Raw genomic sequence first — 19,403 nt, forward strand, 5'->3', positions numbered from 1 at the left:
AAAGTCCAGATCCCACAGCATCTTTTAAAAAGGAGGTTTTACACAAGAGCTAACATTTTCAAAAATCTCGAGAAAAGGAGAGTTCTAGGATGATATTTGACGATGCAGAGGGATGGTCTGAACTGTGTGTGTGAGAAGAATGAGTTTCGCACTCCATGGACTGTCGCAGTAAAAGCTCTGTCAGATGCCAATCTACTGCAGGATAGTGGTGCATCTCAAGGCAGGTGGTGATGGCCAGCAGCAGATAAGGTGTAAATTTTAGTCAGGGTAATTAGCCATTGGAACAATTTACTAAGGATCTTGGTGGATTTTCCATCACTGACCATTTTTAAATCAGGATTGAATGTTTTTCTAAAAGATCTGCTCTAGGAATTCGTTTTGGGGAAGTTCTATGGCCTGTGTTGTACAGGAGGTCAGACTAGATTATCACAATGGTTGCTTCTGGCCTTGAAATCTATGAATACAAGACAGAAGTGTGTGTGTGTGTGTGTTTGATTAAGTAGTAGAGACGAATAGAGCTCTGTGTTCTGACCTCAGAATTCCCCAACATGTCAGTATCTGAGGTTTTGTTCTGGCCCACTGTAACAATAGGAGCTAGATGAAAAAAATCACATCTGGAGCCAAACTGTTTAGATCTAGGGATTTGGTTCAGGTCTGTCTGTTAAATAGTATGTGTTGTAAAGTGCTGCTTAGTGTGAAAGTTCCTCTTTAAATCAGTGGGATGTGAGCCAGCTCTCTCATGGTGAAGTGTGTCTGAAAGACCTTTAATAACTCAGTGGATTTTCCATCCCAGTGGAGAAGTAGAGCGTAGAACTCCCTATTGATTCCCCCCTCCCCTCAAACTGAGCCATCATGCTCTGCTTGCCCTGTGTTTGATGTGGAATGTGCCATCTGTATCTCACATTGTGGGAGGCAGGGCAGGTTTGCAGTCTTGCTGCTGTGGGGGCTGCTCATGACTGTATCTATGAGACCCTCCAGGCATGCCTGCATGGATGGATTTAATTGTCGTCATGTTGACCCTCCTTTCCCTTCACTTCAGCAGCCTTTTCTTGTTATGTTTGCCCTTTCCTCCACAGGTGCTGTCTTACACCTGCATGACTATGCAATATTGAGCGTGGACTGGTTGGTGCACAATGCCACCTACCTACCTGACTGCTACATCTGCTTCACCCATGTGGGTACTGTTCAGTTTAGATTTTCCAAGCCTCACCCTCCCAGCCCAGTGCCGCCGGACTGCTCAGAGTGGGTGTTGCTAGAGACTTACCGGAAGCAGCTGCGCAACATCAGTGAGTTTGATAACAGGTGTGTGAGCAATGGTTTGAGGCACTCTGGAGTTTTATAGCACTATTATTCATTGCTTGCTGGTTATTTGCTAACAGGACACATGTCTTGCAAGGTCACTCTGGCCCATCGTCCTCATGGGGTGGCTGCTCTGAAAACTGGACTCTCAATTTAAAATCGCATCTCACACACACACACACACTGTAACAAGCATGTTATGGTTGCAAAGTCAAACATGCACAAGTTAGGGAATGCACTGTCTATCCTACGTACTGAATGAGGCAGGTTTCCTGTGGAAAAAATAGTATGTGATCCTCTAATGAAAGACTTTCCCATAATGCATGTGCACAGGCAACCTTAATTCTGGCTTTTCCTAACTTTTGAGTGCTTGACTGTCCAATCTTAATGGTCTTTCAATGTAGGGTTTTTCAAAATGTAATATACACAAATATTTAAACAGAGACTGTTTGCTCCTTAGGGCACTGATCACTTATCAGCTGGAAGATACCTTGGAATGGAGCATTAATGATTTGGGAGACGGTTCAGATTGAGGAGCTACCAAGCATTAAAGTGCCAGTTAGTGCAGCTCCCCTTCCTTTGCTAAAAGCAGAGGGAGAGTTCTGCCTTCTCTTGGGCTAGAGAGTGCTGGTTCCCCAGAGCATTCCCCTCCTCCTCAGCGGGTGAGGTGAGAAGTCAGCAGCCTGAGGAAATCGGAAATGGGGTCAGAAGGAGAAGCTGGCGCCTGTGGCTGAGGAGTTTCTAGGGCTCCCAGCCTTGCTTGTCAGTAGGCTGAGAAGCAGCAGCACGTCATGGGAGAAGCAGATGTTTGCCGGCAGCAAGTCCCATCTCCATCAGCTTCTTCTAGAGGAAAGACTGTTCCCCTGCTGGCTTCCCACCCCTTCCAAGGGAGAGTGGGGAAAAGGGAGACCATGACACCAGCTCCCTTCTGCCTCTCCAGAAGAGAGGGAGAGAAATAATAGATAAGAGGGATTTTGCATCAAATCTCCTTTTGAAATATCTCAACAAAGGCGGTTGCCCTGGATGTTTCAGGGTGTTCTGAGGAACATCCCTCAAGCCCCCCATTCTGTTTTATTTTACAGAATACAGCCTCTCTCTCCTGGCCTAATCAAGAGAACAAGGGAGAGAATAAGGGAATAAGGGTGGGAGAGCATGAGGGAAGCGTCTCTGCAGAGGACCCCACACCACATGCTTGGCTGCGCTGGCTAGCGGCCTGCTTGAGACATGAACTTCTTTCAGACACTGTTGTTATCACCATTCAGTGTCCCTTTATCTTTTATTTTACAGTAATACCTAAAGGCCCAAACTGAGTTAAGGGACCCGTTGTGTTAGGTAATGTACAGACTCATAGCCCTGGTCTAAACTAGGAATTTACATTGGTATAGCTTCATCTCTCAGGGGTGGGAAAAATCCAGGCCCCTGAGAGATGTAGCCTTACTGACCTAATCCCCGGCGTAAACAGCACTAGGTCAACAGAAGAATTCTTCCATTGACCTAGCTACTGTCTCTCAGGGAGGTGGATTTCCTACTTGACAGGAGAACCCCTCCTGTCAGTGTAGGCAGTGTCTACACTGGAGCGCTGCAGCTGTAGTATTTTAAGTGTAGACAAGCCCATAATAAGAGACAGTCCCTGCCCCAAAGAAGCAATCTAAATACACAAGAGAAAAGGGGTTGAGGGGATGGAAACAGGCATAGGGAGGTGAAGTGACTTGTGCAGTTCTCCCAGCAGCAGAGGCAGGAATAGAAGCCAGGTCTTCTGAAACTCAGCACCCAGGTTTATCCACTGGACTGTGTTGCCTCTCACTGCATTTAACGTGTCCATCACCACAAGATGATGTAATGCAATGTCCCCACGTAAAGTCCAGGCACATGATCACAACCACCATGCTGAGGAGCTCCTCCTCCTATTTTGATCTCTTCCCTGGGTGCTAATCTGGGGGTTGGGGAGGGGTTCTGGCAAGGGAGGAGTTGGTCTCTTGCCAGGAATGAGCCCTAATCTGCTATGCCTCTCAGTTTCTGGAAACATTCCCAGTCCCTTGAATATGTGCCCCACAAGTAACCTCCCTTCCTTCTGTTTGCCCCTGAGCATCGACAGGCTGAGGGAAAGAAGATGTTGGGGTGGGTGGGAACTGATGGTTAGTTGGGTGCTTGCAAGTATGTGTCAAGGGCATCCGGCATCTGGGGAAGGTCCAGGCTCTCTTATGTACAGAATGGGGAGGATCAGCAAGCGTGAGGGGAAGGGTGAAAGTGTTTTCCAGGGGCTGTACCCGCTTCCACTAGTTTTCAATGTGGAAATGGAATGAAGGACTGGAAACAGACAAACCAAACAATCCCTACAATCAAACTGTTTATTTTCAAGTTTAAAAGAGGTGTGGGGAAGTTCGGTTACTACAACAGCCTTCCTTCCAAAAAATACAGTGTGGTTATGAAGATATGACCACTTCCTAAAGGTAGGGACGTCATTTGCTATGGGAGAAGAAAGGCAGTTGTCCCCACACCAACTTTTCATAGGTGTACATCCTATACACCTCTCCCTCCACCATTACAGGATATGATATAGTCACATATAATGTTCTGTATGCTGACACACAACTTTGCCTCCCCCTCCAGACTATTTCTGAAATGATGCCCCTGCTTAAGAGTGATCTGCAAAGTAAAAGGGACCCGTCTTTATATTTTTTTGCTGCTTTATAACGTAGAGAGGCCCGGAACAGTGTGTGTTATTTCCCGTCCCCCGTTCTTTTTTCTTTTTGTTTTTCATATTAGAAATTCAGGTCTTGTCTGACCTGACCCTAGAGTACTCTGTGGGGGCTGGAGAGCTAGTGAAGTGGTGATATGCAAGAGACTGAATGCCGAGCAGCAGAGGGGGGAAGAGATTCGTGGTCAGGGAGTTTAAAAACATTTTAAAAAATCCTCCGCTATTTAATTCCAATGATTAACACTTTGGAAGGACTTTTTTGTTAAATATTCAATACCTCTGACGCTGCGTGAGTGCTCACAATAAACATGCTCGGAGACACTCAAGAAAGCAAAGTTGACATTGCTGATATTCATAAGGTGAAAGAGCTCTGAGGCCAGAGCCCAGGATATCTAAAAGATTGGCTAAAGCTCCAAGATGTAGACTCCACTCCTTGAGCACAATGGAACTTTCTGCCATAAGGGTAAAGTTTATCAGTGTAGGAGATATAGCTTTCTTGGGTGCTCGTCTCAGGCAATGGAACAAATTTCCATGGAATCAAGGACCATCACAAACCTCACTGCCTTCTGCTCCAGGTGCAGGGTGCACTTCTTCAGCCTACTTTCTTTAACAGAAACTCAGAGCAGAGTGTATGTTACCAAACCAAAACTCCATTGCACTTGCAGTTCTCCCCTTAGAAAGAGGATGAGAGAGAAAATGAACCACATGTGATAGATGTCAGTCATGTTGCTTAATACATCACTGGAAGGTGCTCAGATACTATGGTGATGAATGCAGTGTAGGGACCCATATAGAATAGAAAACAAGCAAACAACCCTTTCAGGCCTTCATTCTATACCAAAAGAAGCAAAGTAGACTCCTGTAATTTTGCCCCCTTGTGCCTACCATTGCAATAGCTTTGTTCTGTACATAGTCACACCTGATCCAAGCAGGGTCTTTCTAGCTCAATCCAACCACTGACTTGCGCTTTTTTCCCTAGAGAATCAGCAAACCCCAGATTTGTCTGTGTAGGTTGTTTGTGGCAAAGAGTTTGATCCCTTAAAGGAGTAGCATGTTATCAAGGATGCATTGCTATATCCTCACAGTTATACATATGAATAATTAGTCTTAAGGGAAGGGGGATTTGTAAGAAATGTAGCAATTAATTTTTTTAGGAGGGGTATTGGTGGCTTATTACTCGTTCTAACACAAGAGCACAGGCTACGTAGACACAACAGGTTATATATAAAAGAATCTGTGTAAGGGGCCACTCTTTCTCCCCTATATACACGGGGAAAAAGAGCACTACATATATTTATTGAAGAAGTCTTTGTACCAGGAAAATCTATGGAAAAATTACTTTGATAAATAACTGCTTATTGGTCCTTATCTAGAGGTAAACTATGCATGGTCACATGAATAGACTCACATGGTCCTTTGACCCATCCTGAGGTTCTCCTTCAGTGTTCTACACCTGATAGGGACAAACTCCAGGCTCACCCTCCAGGCAGGTGTTCTCAGCTGACCTTCTGCAGTTTGAGAATAACTTCCCTTGAGCCAGTATCTGGGGGAGTTTGCTTAAACTGGAACTCTGCCTCAGTTTTCCTAGGGGCTTGCTATGCAGTCCAGGTTCTTCCCACACAAAATCTTTCCATCCTCCCCCGCTGAGCAGGAGCACGCCCTCTCTACTTAAGGCCAGTCTCCAGCTGAACTCAGTCAGATAAGCTTGTGAAAAGATCCCTCTGGTGCTTGCATTCCTGGTTTCTAGGGTGATGCTCCACTGTCACCACTCAGTGCTCCCCAGAACGTGGCTGACATGCGGAATGCCATTGCATGCAGTAATACGGAATATTTCCTATATTCCTCCCCAGTTAAGATGCAGTTCCTTTCCATTTATTTTCTTGTTTTCTGAACAGGATCTTGTGTTTCCTGATGTTGTGTATTAATGGAACAAAGGCCCTGTTGTCCAAGAGGACAGAGCTAAAGTTGTTGTGGAAACCTTAACTCTGAATTTCCTGACTCTTGTGCATTTAAAATCTCATCCTTAAGGTGGCACGAATGTCACCTGTATATAATTTTACTTTAAAAAATAAAAACAACCCCCCACATGAATAAAAGTGAGGAAGAAGTGCAACCAGAACCACAAGAAGGGTGCTCCTTAAGTGACTAAAAAAGCAGCCAGTGCACAAGATGCCTGGTGAACAGATTCCACTTTATGGTCACCCCTTTGAAGTTTCCTGTTCCACCTTCTGACCAGGCCCAGCACTGCTTGTTTATGAGGTTAGACAAGATCACATCTTATAGCAATAGGACAGTAACTTTTAATTCTAGACACTGACGCCTCTTGGAACAAGATAATAAGAGCGTGAATCATATCTAACTCTTCTATATAACATAGCAGAGCACTATTGCTAAGCCACCAGGGAAGACATCATACATTAAATAGCATTAAAGAGCAGTCACAGTTATTAAAGAGAGGCAACAAGCCATGAAAGTATTCTCCGGTGATCTTCCATCCAAATACTAGCCAGGCTCAAACCTGTTTAGCTTCTAATATTAGATAACATCAGACCTACTCAGACTGATAAGACTGTCAGATTTTAAGCATCCAGCTACTTCCCCCTTGGTTGCAACTAACTGTAACTCCTACAATTTTTCCATCCCCAAATGAACCTGTTCACCAGTTGTATTGCTATTTTGATTTTACACCTCCAGCTTGAACATTTGATACACTAATTTTCAGGTGGCAAGCTTGAAAAGTTAAGAGAGTTATTGCCATTGGAAAAGTGACCACCCTGAGTCCAGGATTGGAGCTGTTTAGAGGATAAATATTACCGCAGTGTAAATTCAAACAGAATTGCCTGCAGCTGCTCATGGTAATGGCAAGATAATCAAGTTCTTTCTATTTCCACCAAACTCCCCTTGTCACTACTACTTGGTGCCCTCTATGCTTTGGTGAGGAAATGTATGTTCAGGCAAGTTCTGTAAAGTAAACAGAATACCATCCCAGTAAGAAACATGCAGGAACTGAGTCATGCCAGTTGGTTCCCAGGTGGCAAATCTGAAAAATTGAATCCATTGCTGAAGTTGCAAATTATGAGTTTTGGATTGGTATAATGGAGTAGCCAGATTGGTTCAGTAGGACTAAAGGTGTTTTTTTTTTGTTTTTTTTGATAGATAACCGTTTATTCAGTAGATTCCTTAATGTCAGAAAGGCACTAAAGTGTGACTTTTTGAAAGTAACTTGCTTAGTAAGGGTGTGATATTGAAACAATGCTGCCCCCTAGTGACTAGAGGGTGTTGCCCTCTTGGAGGTGGTAAAGAGTCCCAGTCATTGTAATTAAGGTGATGGGGATGGTTACATTTGCAAGATTAGGTTGTTAACCCTATGTCAGCCACATTCTAATTTGGGAGGCAGAAGGCAATTACTTTAAAATAATCCCCTATGTAGTTTAAATTGGAAAGTATTTGTATTGTGATAATGCCTAGAGGCTCCAGTCAGGAAGTGGGCCCCCATTGGGTGAGACGCTATTCTTCATGTTCCTTCCTTTCCCTTCCTCTCCAGTATGTGACCTAAAACACACTAGGTAGTGCTGCTGATGCAGAAAAGCTCCCCCACTCCACCCCTGAGGTGGCTGTGGATGGCGGATCCCCATATGCATACAGCTTGGCCTTTGGTGGGAAGGCCCATATCTAAATAGAAGTGGTTATATTGTTCTGTGACTCCTGGTTACAGAACTGCCAGCTCATCTTGTGTACACTCCGAAATCCAGCTGTCCTATTTCTCTTTCTGTAGTTTGCTGAAGAACATGACCCTGGTGACTGACAACCCTGAGCTGACATACCCAACACAGACTTTCATTTGGAGAAGATTTGAAAATGTCTTTTTCACTGCTTCTGGCCTTGTCTGCTATGCACCTGTGTTCAAGGCCTATTTCTATCAAGGGCTGTTGGAGCTCTATGAGGATAACATACAGTATGTCGAGATAAGAGCTATACTGCCACCGGTACGCACTTTATGGCTTCTCTGATATTATTTTAAAACCTTGTTTCTCTAACTTTTCTCCAGCCCTGTCTTGTATTTAGATTCAGATCCTTGCACAGCTGACCATATGGGGGTGGAAAAATCTGCTTCTATTTGAAAGCTCTTTGCTGGGAACTTGGTATGACAGTCTCCTCAGGGAACCCAGAACCGTAAACCACTGTGTCACCCTTTGGCTCAGTAAGTGAGAGCTTGGCTGCTGCTAAAGTGTGTGGTCAGCTCCCTGACACTCCAGTCTATTTGCTGTGCCAGCAAACTCCTTGAGACTCGCCAGTCAAAACGTTGCCTTGCAGGTAACAACCAATGAACCCCAGTTCCCGAGTTCCCCCAGAGACGTCTCTCTGCAGTGTCCAGTCTTTCTCCCTGGACACTCACAGAAGGTATTATGGTTGCTGCCTCCAAAGAGAGGGAGCACACACCCAGCCTGGTAGATTAGCAGAAGACTCATGATTTACTTCAATACAACAGCAAAAACGCAGTCTATAGTAAAACTAAGGATAAGTTTAGTAACAAAGATCAGAGATTTAAGTGGCACCAGGCAGAAGAAAAGAGATGGAAAAGGGTTACAAACAAAACAAAAATAACACGCTTTCTAGTGCCTAAAACTTAATTCTAACAAGCTATATCTTTGCCTAAAACAGTTCCTCGCTTACAGCTAGCCACCAGCAGCTCCTGCCTCCCTCACCAAGAGGATCCACCATTCACAGGCTCAGAGTTTGCTGTTCCCTATGTCTCCTAAGTGATAGATCACTAGAATGTCCCTTTTTGCTCCCTTTATAGCTCCCAAAGTCTATTGTCTTCGTCTTAAGAACCACGAAGACTTCCTGGGGGTGCAGACTCTGTCCCCCGGTGTGTTTACTAAGCTGCTTCCTGTGCTGCTTGTTAGCTTGATTGCTTTATTTATCTTATATGTAAATGTACTTTAATGTCTATGGCTTACAAAGCTTGGCCCAGACAAGTAAATGCACATTCCTTTGTCTAAGGCAGGCTTGTTTATCAAGGCTATCCTCAAAATATATTTTAGGAACATTCTTTCCAGCATAGATACATAGCTCTTTGTACACCACCCCTGCAAACATCACACAATGATCTGACTAGTGTATAACCAGCTTTCATAAAAGACCTTACTCAATGCACTTTTATAGTACAATGAATCAACTGATTGTATATACTATTAATCACTTACTCTTTGAGGTTCAGACCCCTGTTCAGACCCTGGGGTGTCTGGACTGTGATTGTCACACTTGGTTGTTCAGGGGAATGAAATGGATGATGCTCTGTGTATTCTGCAGTTGGAGGGCCATGGAATTTGCTGTGGTTTCCATCCCTTGCTGCAGAACTGTGCTCCAAAATCTGACCTGTTTGTTTTTTTGTTTCTAGTCTTCATTGCTGTGACGATAAGCTTAGGAACACAAACTGATGCAGTGTTCTCTCCAGAATGTATAGACAGCCTGAAACAATAGCTCTGAAAGTTGTGAACGTCTCCTTTCTTTTCAATTAACACTGGAACCTAAGGATAATAATGTTGATATTTAAACTATCATTTTTTTCACTGATTATCACCTATAACCAGTGTAATTGTCCCATAATCCCAAACTGCCCTGGATGCCTTCCTAGGTGCCAAAAGCCCTGACTGCCCCCTGCTCAGCTGATGAAATCTTCAGCTTCACCTTGACAACTTTGCAGTGTGGCCACATGTTGTGAATACTGTAATCTGCACCACATTGAAAACATGGGAACATTGTGAAACAAATACAATTTAATATCAAAATAAATAACAGAGGCAACCATTTCTTGTCACATTTAATACAATAAAAACCTCCACTTAAAAAAGAAAAGTTAATGAAACTGCTGCGTAATTTCCAATTGGTCGCATCAGAAGGACAGAGAATCCAGGGGCCTTGCAACAGAATGTAGGCACAGCTTGCCCCTGAATACATAGAGCCTTGTGAATGGGCTAACCTTTTTTAGCATGTAGGTTTCTAGTCTCACTCCAGACTACATTGGCATTGACTATAAATCATTGCTATCTAATGGACTACATGAAATGGGTGGTGGTCTCAGTTCAGCTCAAGCAGTAGGTGTCTGTATCACGCACACCATGGCTGCAATTGGTTTCAAGTAATGTCCTCAGTGGCATCTGCTTTAGTAGTGATGCAGGTGCTGTTGTGAATACAGAGACTGAGCCACCTTCGCACTTGTCCCAGCTCAGCCACAGCATCCCCAGAGCGGACATTCTGGCACTTTCTGCCAGCACTAACATTTGAATGGGGGGGAAAATGGTGTTTCTTGCTTTGTGGAGGATGGTGATTGGCCAATTTTGCTTGACTTACCGGTCCCAAATGTCTGTTGTTGTGGCAGCTGGGAAGAGAAAACAGTTGCAATGTCAAAATGCTTTTGTCCTTTAGCCGTGTCAATGTTGAAATGGACCCAGTGAGCCAAGGTAGACTAGCCAAAGATGTCTGGGATGCTAAAAGCCTTCATTTACCAGACAGCCAATGAGCCCAGATGGAAAATGTGTACTTGGGAGGAGAATGGAGGAAAGCTCTTTACTGGAAAGAGGCCAGCGTTTGTAGCATGGCTTTCTGGCCCATCTCTACCTATCATACCCAACTAAACTCTACAATAAAGGTGGACTGGGTGCAAAGGCACAGGCTGACACCTCTGTTGCTGGAGACTCATTTGTAGGACTTGGGCAACAGTGTTTGTAAAGCCAGACGTAGAAAATCTTGATTCCCTATGGTCGTGGAAAATGTCCTTTTGATAATCTGCAAAATCCCACTTGGCTTCTTGTGTCTGTGAAGGTGGTGATTACAATGCAAGAGGGTCCCAGAGTGGTTAGGAGCAGACGGGGGAGAATGAGATATAGTTAGGAGCAGACAGGGGAGAATGAGATGAATATAAGGGAGAGAGGGCAGGGGAATGAAGAGAAAGGTGAGTAGAGCCAAATTAGGGATGGAGGGGAAGAGGGGCAGGGAGATGAAGAGATGGAAGGAGAGCGAAGGAAAGGACAAGGTGAGAGTGGGGGATGGAGCTGGTGATAAAATCCACCTGTGATAAAGTTTGGACAGTGCCCCTGCTGCTTATTATTATTAATATTATGGTACTGTCTACTGGGCCCAACCAAAACTGGGGTCCCATTGTGCAAGGCACTGTACGTAGTCCCTGTGCTGAAGAGCTTGCAAACTAAATAGATGAGACAAATGAAGCAGTATTCTCCCCATTTTACAGATAGGGAGCTGGAGGTACAGAGAGATTAACTGACTTGCCCACGGTCACTGAGGAAATCTTTGGCAGAGATGAGAATTGAACCCCAATATCCTGAATTCCAGTCTACTACCTTAACTGTAAAACCAACCCTTTCTTTATTCTTGCCATGCTCCTGCTATCATTGACGGACATGGTATTTGTGAGCAACCAAACATGCAGATGCAGTGTCTCAGTAATTGAGGTGCTCTGTAGCAAGCTCTCGTGTTCTTCCCGAGACCCCCTGAACTCCAGGGCACTTGGTTACCATGTATGTGTGTTAAGAAGTCAGGTTATTGTATGATATACTGTGAAAGCAAAGTGTTCTCCGGTGCTTGCTGGTTAATCAGGCACCAAGAAAAGGTATCCCGAACAATTTAACTACTGAGTCTTTTTTTTCTTCCTGGCACTGGACACAGTTTGGATTTCTGGCCTTATACACCTGCCATTTTTAATTCGAGCCACAGACTACTTCAGAATTGTTCCATCTTTCCTTCAAAGTTTAGCAGTGTCACTTCTTTCTCCTCACTAATCACAGACCATCCTCTGCTCTTTCTTTCTTTCTTTTTTTTTTTTTTTGTATGTGTTTATTCTTTCCACAGGTGTATGAACTGGATGGGACCCAATACAATGAATCCTGGTCTGTGGCAACGTATCAGGAGGTGACGAGGCAGTTTGTTAAGGATCACCCTGATTTTATTGGAGCAAAAATTATATTTACAACACACAGGTAGAGGCTGCTTGCATGGGGCGAGTTTGGAAGTGTTCTATGTGTAAATGGTCATGTTGTCGTGCAGGCAGGATCAATTGAGTGGCACAAGTGGTTACAACAGAGAGACCCTGGAAGTGATCCAGATTGCATTGCTTCCAGTGTAGTGAGGCCTAGAGCATTAACTCCTGAAGTGCTTTCCAGCATATAAACATCTGCAGGTGGAAATGACTGAGGGTGAATGTGTGCAGTTGTTCATAGAAGTGAGAATGTGTACATGTAAGATGATTGGGGTTTGTTAGCAATGATGGTGTGTATGGAAAAGTGATTACTCTTGAGCTGAAAGGAGCGGCAATGAGTGAGCAGAAGGCTGTTTCTGTGTGTGTGCACATGAGAAGTGAGTGTGTTTTCTCAAAGCCTTATGTGTTCTCTGTCTGAATCTTGATGCATCATCTATTTCTGTGGAAGCAGGAGCAACAGCAGAACAGCTGGAGGGTTGGTACTGTATATTTCAAAGCTCCTTCAGGGACCCTGCAAATGCTGCCTTCCCAGAAACCTTTATACACATTTGAATCCAACAGACTCCTATGGCCTCTAGTGGGTTAATTTTAAAACACAATTAAAATGCAAAAACTCCTGCAAAATAATACACAGAGCATGTTTAAAATATTACCTATACAGTTGTTCTGGTTCTGCCCCGTCATTGGCTTATTGATACAGGGGAGATTGGCCAATTAGTCCCAAACAGTGTGCATGATGCTGGTTAACTCTAGTCATTTGGGCTTTTCTTAGGCATTTATGCGTTTTTTTTTTAAATTGGGTATTCCCTTAAGGCTCCTGATCATAAAACAGTCAGAACCTGAGAAACTGGTTCCATGGAAATGAGCATCAGCACCTTTCTCTGTCTCTTGGTTTTCAGAAAGCAGAATGTTACTGAGATTAAAAAAGCTGTCTATAAGGCCATGGACCTCCGAGCCACGTTTCCGAACACTCTGGCGGGATTTGACCTGGTATCTTTGTATTATTTCTTACTTGGTTTTGTATTTAATATTACAAGGGCTGAGTTGTGATTATTGGTACAAAGAGATTTCAGAAGGGAAAAACAGCAAAGCAAGCTGTTGAAATGCTGCCCCATTGTCTTTCGTCCTGCAGGATCCCAAATAACTTTGTTTGCATAGGCATCAGCCACTACAGTGCAGCCACCTCTGGGGAGAAGTAGCTATAGAATGCCTCACAGCCATACTTTATAACTGCATTTGGGAAGTGAAGTAAAAAATAATTTATTTCATTTAAACTGCAGATGAAATTGAGGTGGGCAGGATGTAATTTGTGGAGTTGGAATTTGGCCAGGAAACTGCCAAATCTTGTAGAAAATGCAGTGGGATTTTCAGTGACCACAAGTGGTCCTGATCTCTGTTCTAATCAGCACTTCAGCACAGTGTCTCCTGAGATTCTGCAGGTATGTTACTAAGTCTTTACTCAGAGGAAAGAATGCCACCTACTTAGTCATGAGCAGCTGTTTCTACAGCACAAGACTTATGCTGGCCATTATAATTCAGGACTGAGACAGAGGAAGAGTACCTAATGAAACTACCGCAGGAAAATGGGATATAAGTTATCTTTCTTCTTGACACCAAACCCAGCATCTAAAACCTGACTGTCTGTCAAGGGGAAAAGCAAGGGAGCAGCAACCAGTATCCCAGACTTTCTGCAAAGTCATTCTGAGGCTGCTTTTGTGTTAGTTGCTATCTCAAGAATAAGAGCTTTGGTGGGGATTGGGAATGTGTATGTGGGCGTGAGTGCGGAAATGTAGGGAATTCTGTTATTGGTGGAGATGCAATGGCAGCGACATGCACTAGCATCCTTACCAGCTGCACTATTCTCTTCTTAAAAACATGTGTATGACCTATCTTTTACAGAGAGGGCCTGTTCCTGGTTGTTGCAAACCAGGATAACTCTGTGGAAGTCAATGGAACTATGCTAGTTTTCACCCCTGGAGGAGCTCTTTAACAAAAAATAGGAATACAGTACTGGAGTTTCAGATGGCAACGTAGGGCAGTTTCAAGCCAAAAGACTAATGATCACCAGCAGCGTGTTCAGAAACATCTTTATTCTTCTCCCCAGGTTGGGTATGAGGATGAAGGACACTCTCTGTGGAACTTGAAGGATGCCCTGACCATTCCATACTCCCTAGGAGTCACTTTGCCTTACTTTTTCCATGCTGGTGAGACTGGTAAGCATGAGAACACAGGCCATGTGGGGGAGTGGATACTTGGATACTGAGAAGGAGAGCTGGTGGTTGTATCATGGGAAGTGGTTTGGTATAGTCTGTTTCCCACCATTCTTCTACGTCAGCAGAAGATCAGCTCACCGCCATAGCATACTGGATGGTTCCTCCCATTTTCAGGTTCCACATCCCCTACCTGCTCCCTACTTTCTCCCATTGTCTTCATGTCCCTCACCATCACCACCATCTCTGTCTGTGTCTGATACTCATTGTCCCCTTCACCTGTCTTCTGCATTGAACACTCTCATTTCCTCATCTTGGGCCGTTCCTGGGCCTGTTCTTCTGGAGTCAGGCAGCAGGAGGTGTCACTGGTGTTGCATAGCTATCCCCTTACCAGAGCAGTGTGTTCAGTTGTCTCCTCTCCCACACTCACCAGCACCAGAGAGGGAATTTTTGAGGCCATCACCAGCCAGAGTCATGTTTTTAAGCCCATTTGCTAATGAATGTCACTGAGTCAGCTACATATCTTAGCTTAAATATGTTTGTTCAAATAATTAAATATACCCTTTGTCCTTTATTGCTGGAATAACATGTTTACATGCAATATATTATTCACCCACCAGATGACGTGCGGTGCTATAGAGAGTTTTAAGCTGGGTGTAGTCCCTGGTAGACAAAGGAGACAAGCCATGAGGAAGCCTATTAGTTTGTATTTGAGGCATTTATTTAAAAAATAAAATAAATTAATTTCCTGTTTGAGAAGATCTGTTTCCAAAAACAGGGAAGTGATTTGGAACCATCTTTCTCTCCTCAGACTGGCAGGGCACCTCTGTAGACAACAATGTGCTCGATGCTTTGCTGTTCAATACCAGTCGGATTGGCCATGGATTCGCTCTCATTAAACATTTAGTAGCCAAGAATTTGTCCCTTAAGATGGATGTTCCTATAGAACTCTGCCCAATCTCCAACCAGGTAGGACCTACCTGAGTGACCTTAGGTCTCAAGTCAGGAGCTGGGACCAGAAATTTAGAATTTGATAAATGACCTGCAGCAGGGTGTTGCTCAACATATATTGGCCTTTGTGTAGATACCGGTTAAGGGTGGGGGGCAGGATGTATCTGTGTTATCCTTTACCACTCTCCAGGTGCTCTTTGTCCTGCTCCATGACTGCCTCTCATGTCTCATTGGCCATAGAAGGTCATTCTGAGAGGGAGACATATTATGTAGAAGATATTTGCATTTTTGGAAGGTGAGTGAGAAACAGATGCATTTTTCTATGTGGGAGGTTCTAAAGAACGATTTGTGGGGAGGGGGACAGAGGACTACTCTGGAGACTGAGTCCTTGTCCTTTAACTCAACCATTATGGAGACATTCTTTGCTTGGTTTAATTGCCACACTTATTGGAAATTACATATGGTCTCTTCTTTCTCTTTCACCTATTCCCTTGTTATGGTCTCTTTGCTGTTTTTTTTCCCCTTCAGAGCATAACATTAGGAATATGTATACGAACTATTATAATGATTATTTACTTGTATCGTGATAGTGCCTAGAGGCCTGTAACAAGAAGCTGGTCCTTTGGGTATGTGTGCAGTCCAGCATGCCTGTTACAGGGAGGTAGCTCCTTTAAGACAAGAGTTTTGGGACTTTTAGATGAAGCACGTGTCTAAGGGATCATGTGACCTGGGATCATGTGTCTGTCTATGAGAATATATAAAGCAAAACTCCTGGTTCACTCTGTGAAGCCTTCTCTAGATTAGGATTTGTGAGGTGTTAACAAACACCTAGTGTAGTGTAGTCTAGTGTAGACAATGCAATGCACATTTAACAGGTGCCAAACAGAGTTAAAGCCTTGACCAGTTTAACACATGTTAAAGGCACACTGCTTTGTTTACACTAGGCTGTTAACATGTGATAGCTAATACCTTACAAATTCTACTCTACAGAAGGCTAGGGAGACTGGGGCGAGGAGAAGATAGCTCTCCATTGTGGAGGCTGGAGGCCTGAGACTAGAGACAAGGAGGGGCTTAGCCTGAAGAGGCCTGAAACAAGTGACTGTGAAGCCTCGAGGGAAGGGCCAGAAAGGAGTTGGAAAGCCTGGGTAATAAGGGTACAGGGTGAGTTCTTTCTGTGTAGGGTAGATATTTTTTGTTTCATAGTATTAATTAACCAGACTCCATATCCGTTGTGTGGTGTGCAAGTACCCCAGAGGCGCAGTAGTAGGGAAAACTAAGATAGGAGGGTCTGGGGAAGGAAATGCTGTTACAGGCTCTAGTCCCACTGTGCTAGGTGCTGTACAAACATATGATAGAAAGACAATCTCTGCCCCAAAGAGCTTCCAAACAAAGTATAAATATATACTGCAAATAGCTGTAAGAATAACCCATCCTTGCTTCTTCCTCTTCCTCCCCCTCATCCCAAGGTCCTGCTGTTAGTATCGGATTTGAGGAACCATCCTGCTGCTGAGCTGATGGCAGAGGGACACCCCATGGTGATTAGTCCAGACGATCCATCTGTCTTTGGATCAAAGGGTGTGTCGTATGACTTCTATGAGGTGTTCATGGGCATCGGCGGGATGCACGCTGACCTGAGAACCTTAAAACAACTGGCCCTAAACTCTCTAAAGTAAGCACACACTCTCGCACTAGGAGTGACACTTGGGGAGATATATGCCTGCTAGCCACCTTAGCATAGATATATGCAGATAGCCACCTTATTCTGTTTTCAGCCCCAGAGTCTCCTCTGTCACTCGGGCTGGGGTTCTGCTGACCCAAAGTCCTCGCCATGTCTCTCATAGTGCAGGATTTGAGGGGCTTGTGCTATCCCAGAGTCTATGCTGTCCATTGTCAATACAGCATCTCTTGGTGTGTCTCTTTCCTCCCCTCCCCACCTCCAGTGCCAATTTACCTATGGAGCCTAGCCTTGGGCAGGAGAGAGAGAGGTGATTTTTTTCAAATCACTTTTCATTTGTTTGAATTTTACTTAGTTGTATGTTTTGCAGAGACCCATTATGCATCCTCTGATGGCTTGGCCATTGTGCCCAAAGCATTCTGGCCTGCACCTGAATCTTTGTCTATTTTCTCAAAGCTGATGCCCAGGCCTATGTCAATCCTAGGCATCCTTCAGCGGTTTGGAGGACAAATCTGTTACTTCCCGCCATTAGGAACAGGTGACAGACACAACATTTTTAATTTTTATCTGAGGCAACACAAAGGGTTAATCTTTCCCAGCTTCTTGCCTTTTCATTTTGGACTCAGATCCTGAAATAGTTTCCCCGCCCCAGCCATCCCAATCCCGTGTCTGATCCTTGCTCTCTTTCATCCCACAGATACAGCTCCTTGCTGCCAGAGGAGAAAGCCCATGCCAAACAGGTCTGGCAGAAAAAATGGGACCAGTTTATAGCTGACCTCTCCAATGCTTTTCGAAAGGAGCAGTAGTGGGGAGGAGGCTCCTCTCTGAGAGACTGTCTGTACGGCGGAGGGAACCGGGACTACTGCTAATACAGAGAGAATTCTTTTTCTATGTCACTTGAACAAACAGCGCTCAAGCTGTGGCCTGGAGCCAGGTGATTTTGGCCAATTATAGTTCATAGCAATCGCCCACACCTCTATACATTAAAGTCTTTGAGTGCAGGTGAAGCAGAGCAGTGAGCCTTTAAAACAGAAGCAAAAAGTCCTGCAAATGACCAAAGTAACTAAAGTCAAAATACCATTAAAATCCTGATGTGCTTACTCACTTTTTAACTATTGTGAATGGGAGTTTTCCCTGAACAAGGACTTCATGATTTTGCCTCACATCATTATAAAACAAATATCTCCTCGGGAAACGGCTAGTACAAACATCCCACCATCTGAGCCCATTGACTTTCAGGAGGGCAAGGATTGAAAGCAGTTGTTGTCTGAGATCTGTGACTGGTTATGTTTGACCCTGGGCCCGGTGCCAAAATAGTACTGTGAGACTGAGGAACCAGGTCTAAGCTTCTGACATCTCAAGATGTAAGGGCTAGAAACAAGCCGATGGACCTGTACAAATGCTTTTAAGACTTGTATACTTTGTAAAGCAGTGATCAAGAAAGAATGCAAGCGCTGATTGCTGAAAGGATATGCACTTCACTCTGGAACCCACCATTGTAGGGATTCCAATACAATGAAAAGAACCCCTGATTTCAAGAGGTATCTCTCAGATCCATATTAAATAAAGCACCGATCCTGCACTGGAATCTACTAGTGCAGGCCTCTGCACCCATGTGAAGTCCTTTTGATTTCAATGGAATTCAACATGTACTGGCAGATCCCACTGCAGGATCTGGGCCCAGTACCTGAGTCCATAGCAATCAGATCTCCGATGTATCAAAGAATTAGTCCCTCGATGTGGCTTCAGTACAGTGCCAGTGTCATTCCCAGCTACTAGCTCTGCAGAAGAAAGACAAAGCAGCAACAGCACAATTGAAATAGTAACTAGATAGAGTCCTTTGAAATAACCGTGACAAAAACTGCAGACAGAATTTCAGATGGCAACGTAGGGCAGTTTCAAGCCAAAAGGCTAATGATCACCAGAAGCATGTTCAGAAACATCTTTATTCTTCTCCCCAGGTTGGGTTTGAGGATGAAGGACACTCTCTGTGGAATTGTCTGTCTGTCCTTCTGCGGAGAGATGGACAGGGTAGCAGTTATGCTGTAAGAAGCTTGGGCCAGGTATGAAAAATCATCAGTATCATACCTAGAAACTACTCATTTAAAACCCCAGATATGTAAGTAGATCAGAAAATGTCTATGAAGATGCAATTAGGTTTATCCCTTTTATTTCATTATGGCTTGTGGGTTCCTCTGTGCTAACCCCAGATGCTTTTGTTTAGCTTGTAACCTTTAAGCTGGACCTCAAGAAAGCTATTCTTGATGCTTAATCCTTGTAGTTGCTCTTTTAAAATCTAGCAATAGCCTGAGTTCCCACATGTATTTTCTTTCTTTCTTTTATTAATAAAGTTTATCTTTTCTAAGAACAGAATTGGATTTTTGTGTTTTAAGAAGTTTGTGCACATGTTGTTTAATTAGCTGGTGGCAACAGCTGATTTCCTTTTTTTCTTTCTTTCTCAGTTCTTCCCCGGGGGGGAAGGGGGAGTGAAAGGGCTTGAGGGTACCCCACAGGAAGGAATTCCCAAGTGTGCCTTCCTGGGCTCTCAGAGGGGTTCTGCACTTGGGTGGTGGC

General features: G+C 44.1%; 1 protein-coding gene across 4 annotated transcripts in view; it reads left to right on the forward strand.

Annotated features, from left to right (window-relative positions):
• The window catches only part of ADA2 (adenosine deaminase 2), a 54,271-nt gene extending 35,106 nt beyond the window's left edge, over positions 1 to 19,165 (forward strand). For all 4 annotated transcript variants that reach the window (XM_084637700.1, XM_084637701.1, XM_084637699.1 and 1 more), the window contains exons 4-11: positions 1,077 to 1,302; positions 7,773 to 7,983; positions 11,867 to 11,994; positions 12,893 to 12,983; positions 14,098 to 14,206; positions 15,015 to 15,172; positions 16,621 to 16,823; positions 17,527 to 19,165. In XM_084637700.1, coding sequence (XP_084493826.1) covers positions 1,077 to 1,302; positions 7,773 to 7,983; positions 11,867 to 11,994; positions 12,893 to 12,983; positions 14,098 to 14,206; positions 15,015 to 15,172; positions 16,621 to 16,823; positions 17,527 to 17,635 — 1,235 coding nt within the window. In that variant the 3' untranslated portion in view covers positions 17,636 to 19,165. The remainder of the gene's footprint in view (positions 1 to 1,076; positions 1,303 to 7,772; positions 7,984 to 11,866; positions 11,995 to 12,892; positions 12,984 to 14,097; positions 14,207 to 15,014; positions 15,173 to 16,620; positions 16,824 to 17,526) is intronic.
• Positions 19,166 to 19,403: the final 238 nt, after the last annotated feature.

This window comes from Lepidochelys olivacea, assembly GCF_965140295.1.
Source record: "Lepidochelys olivacea isolate rLepOli2 genome assembly, chromosome: 1".
Lineage (NCBI taxonomy): Eukaryota > Metazoa > Chordata > Testudines > Cheloniidae > Lepidochelys > Lepidochelys olivacea.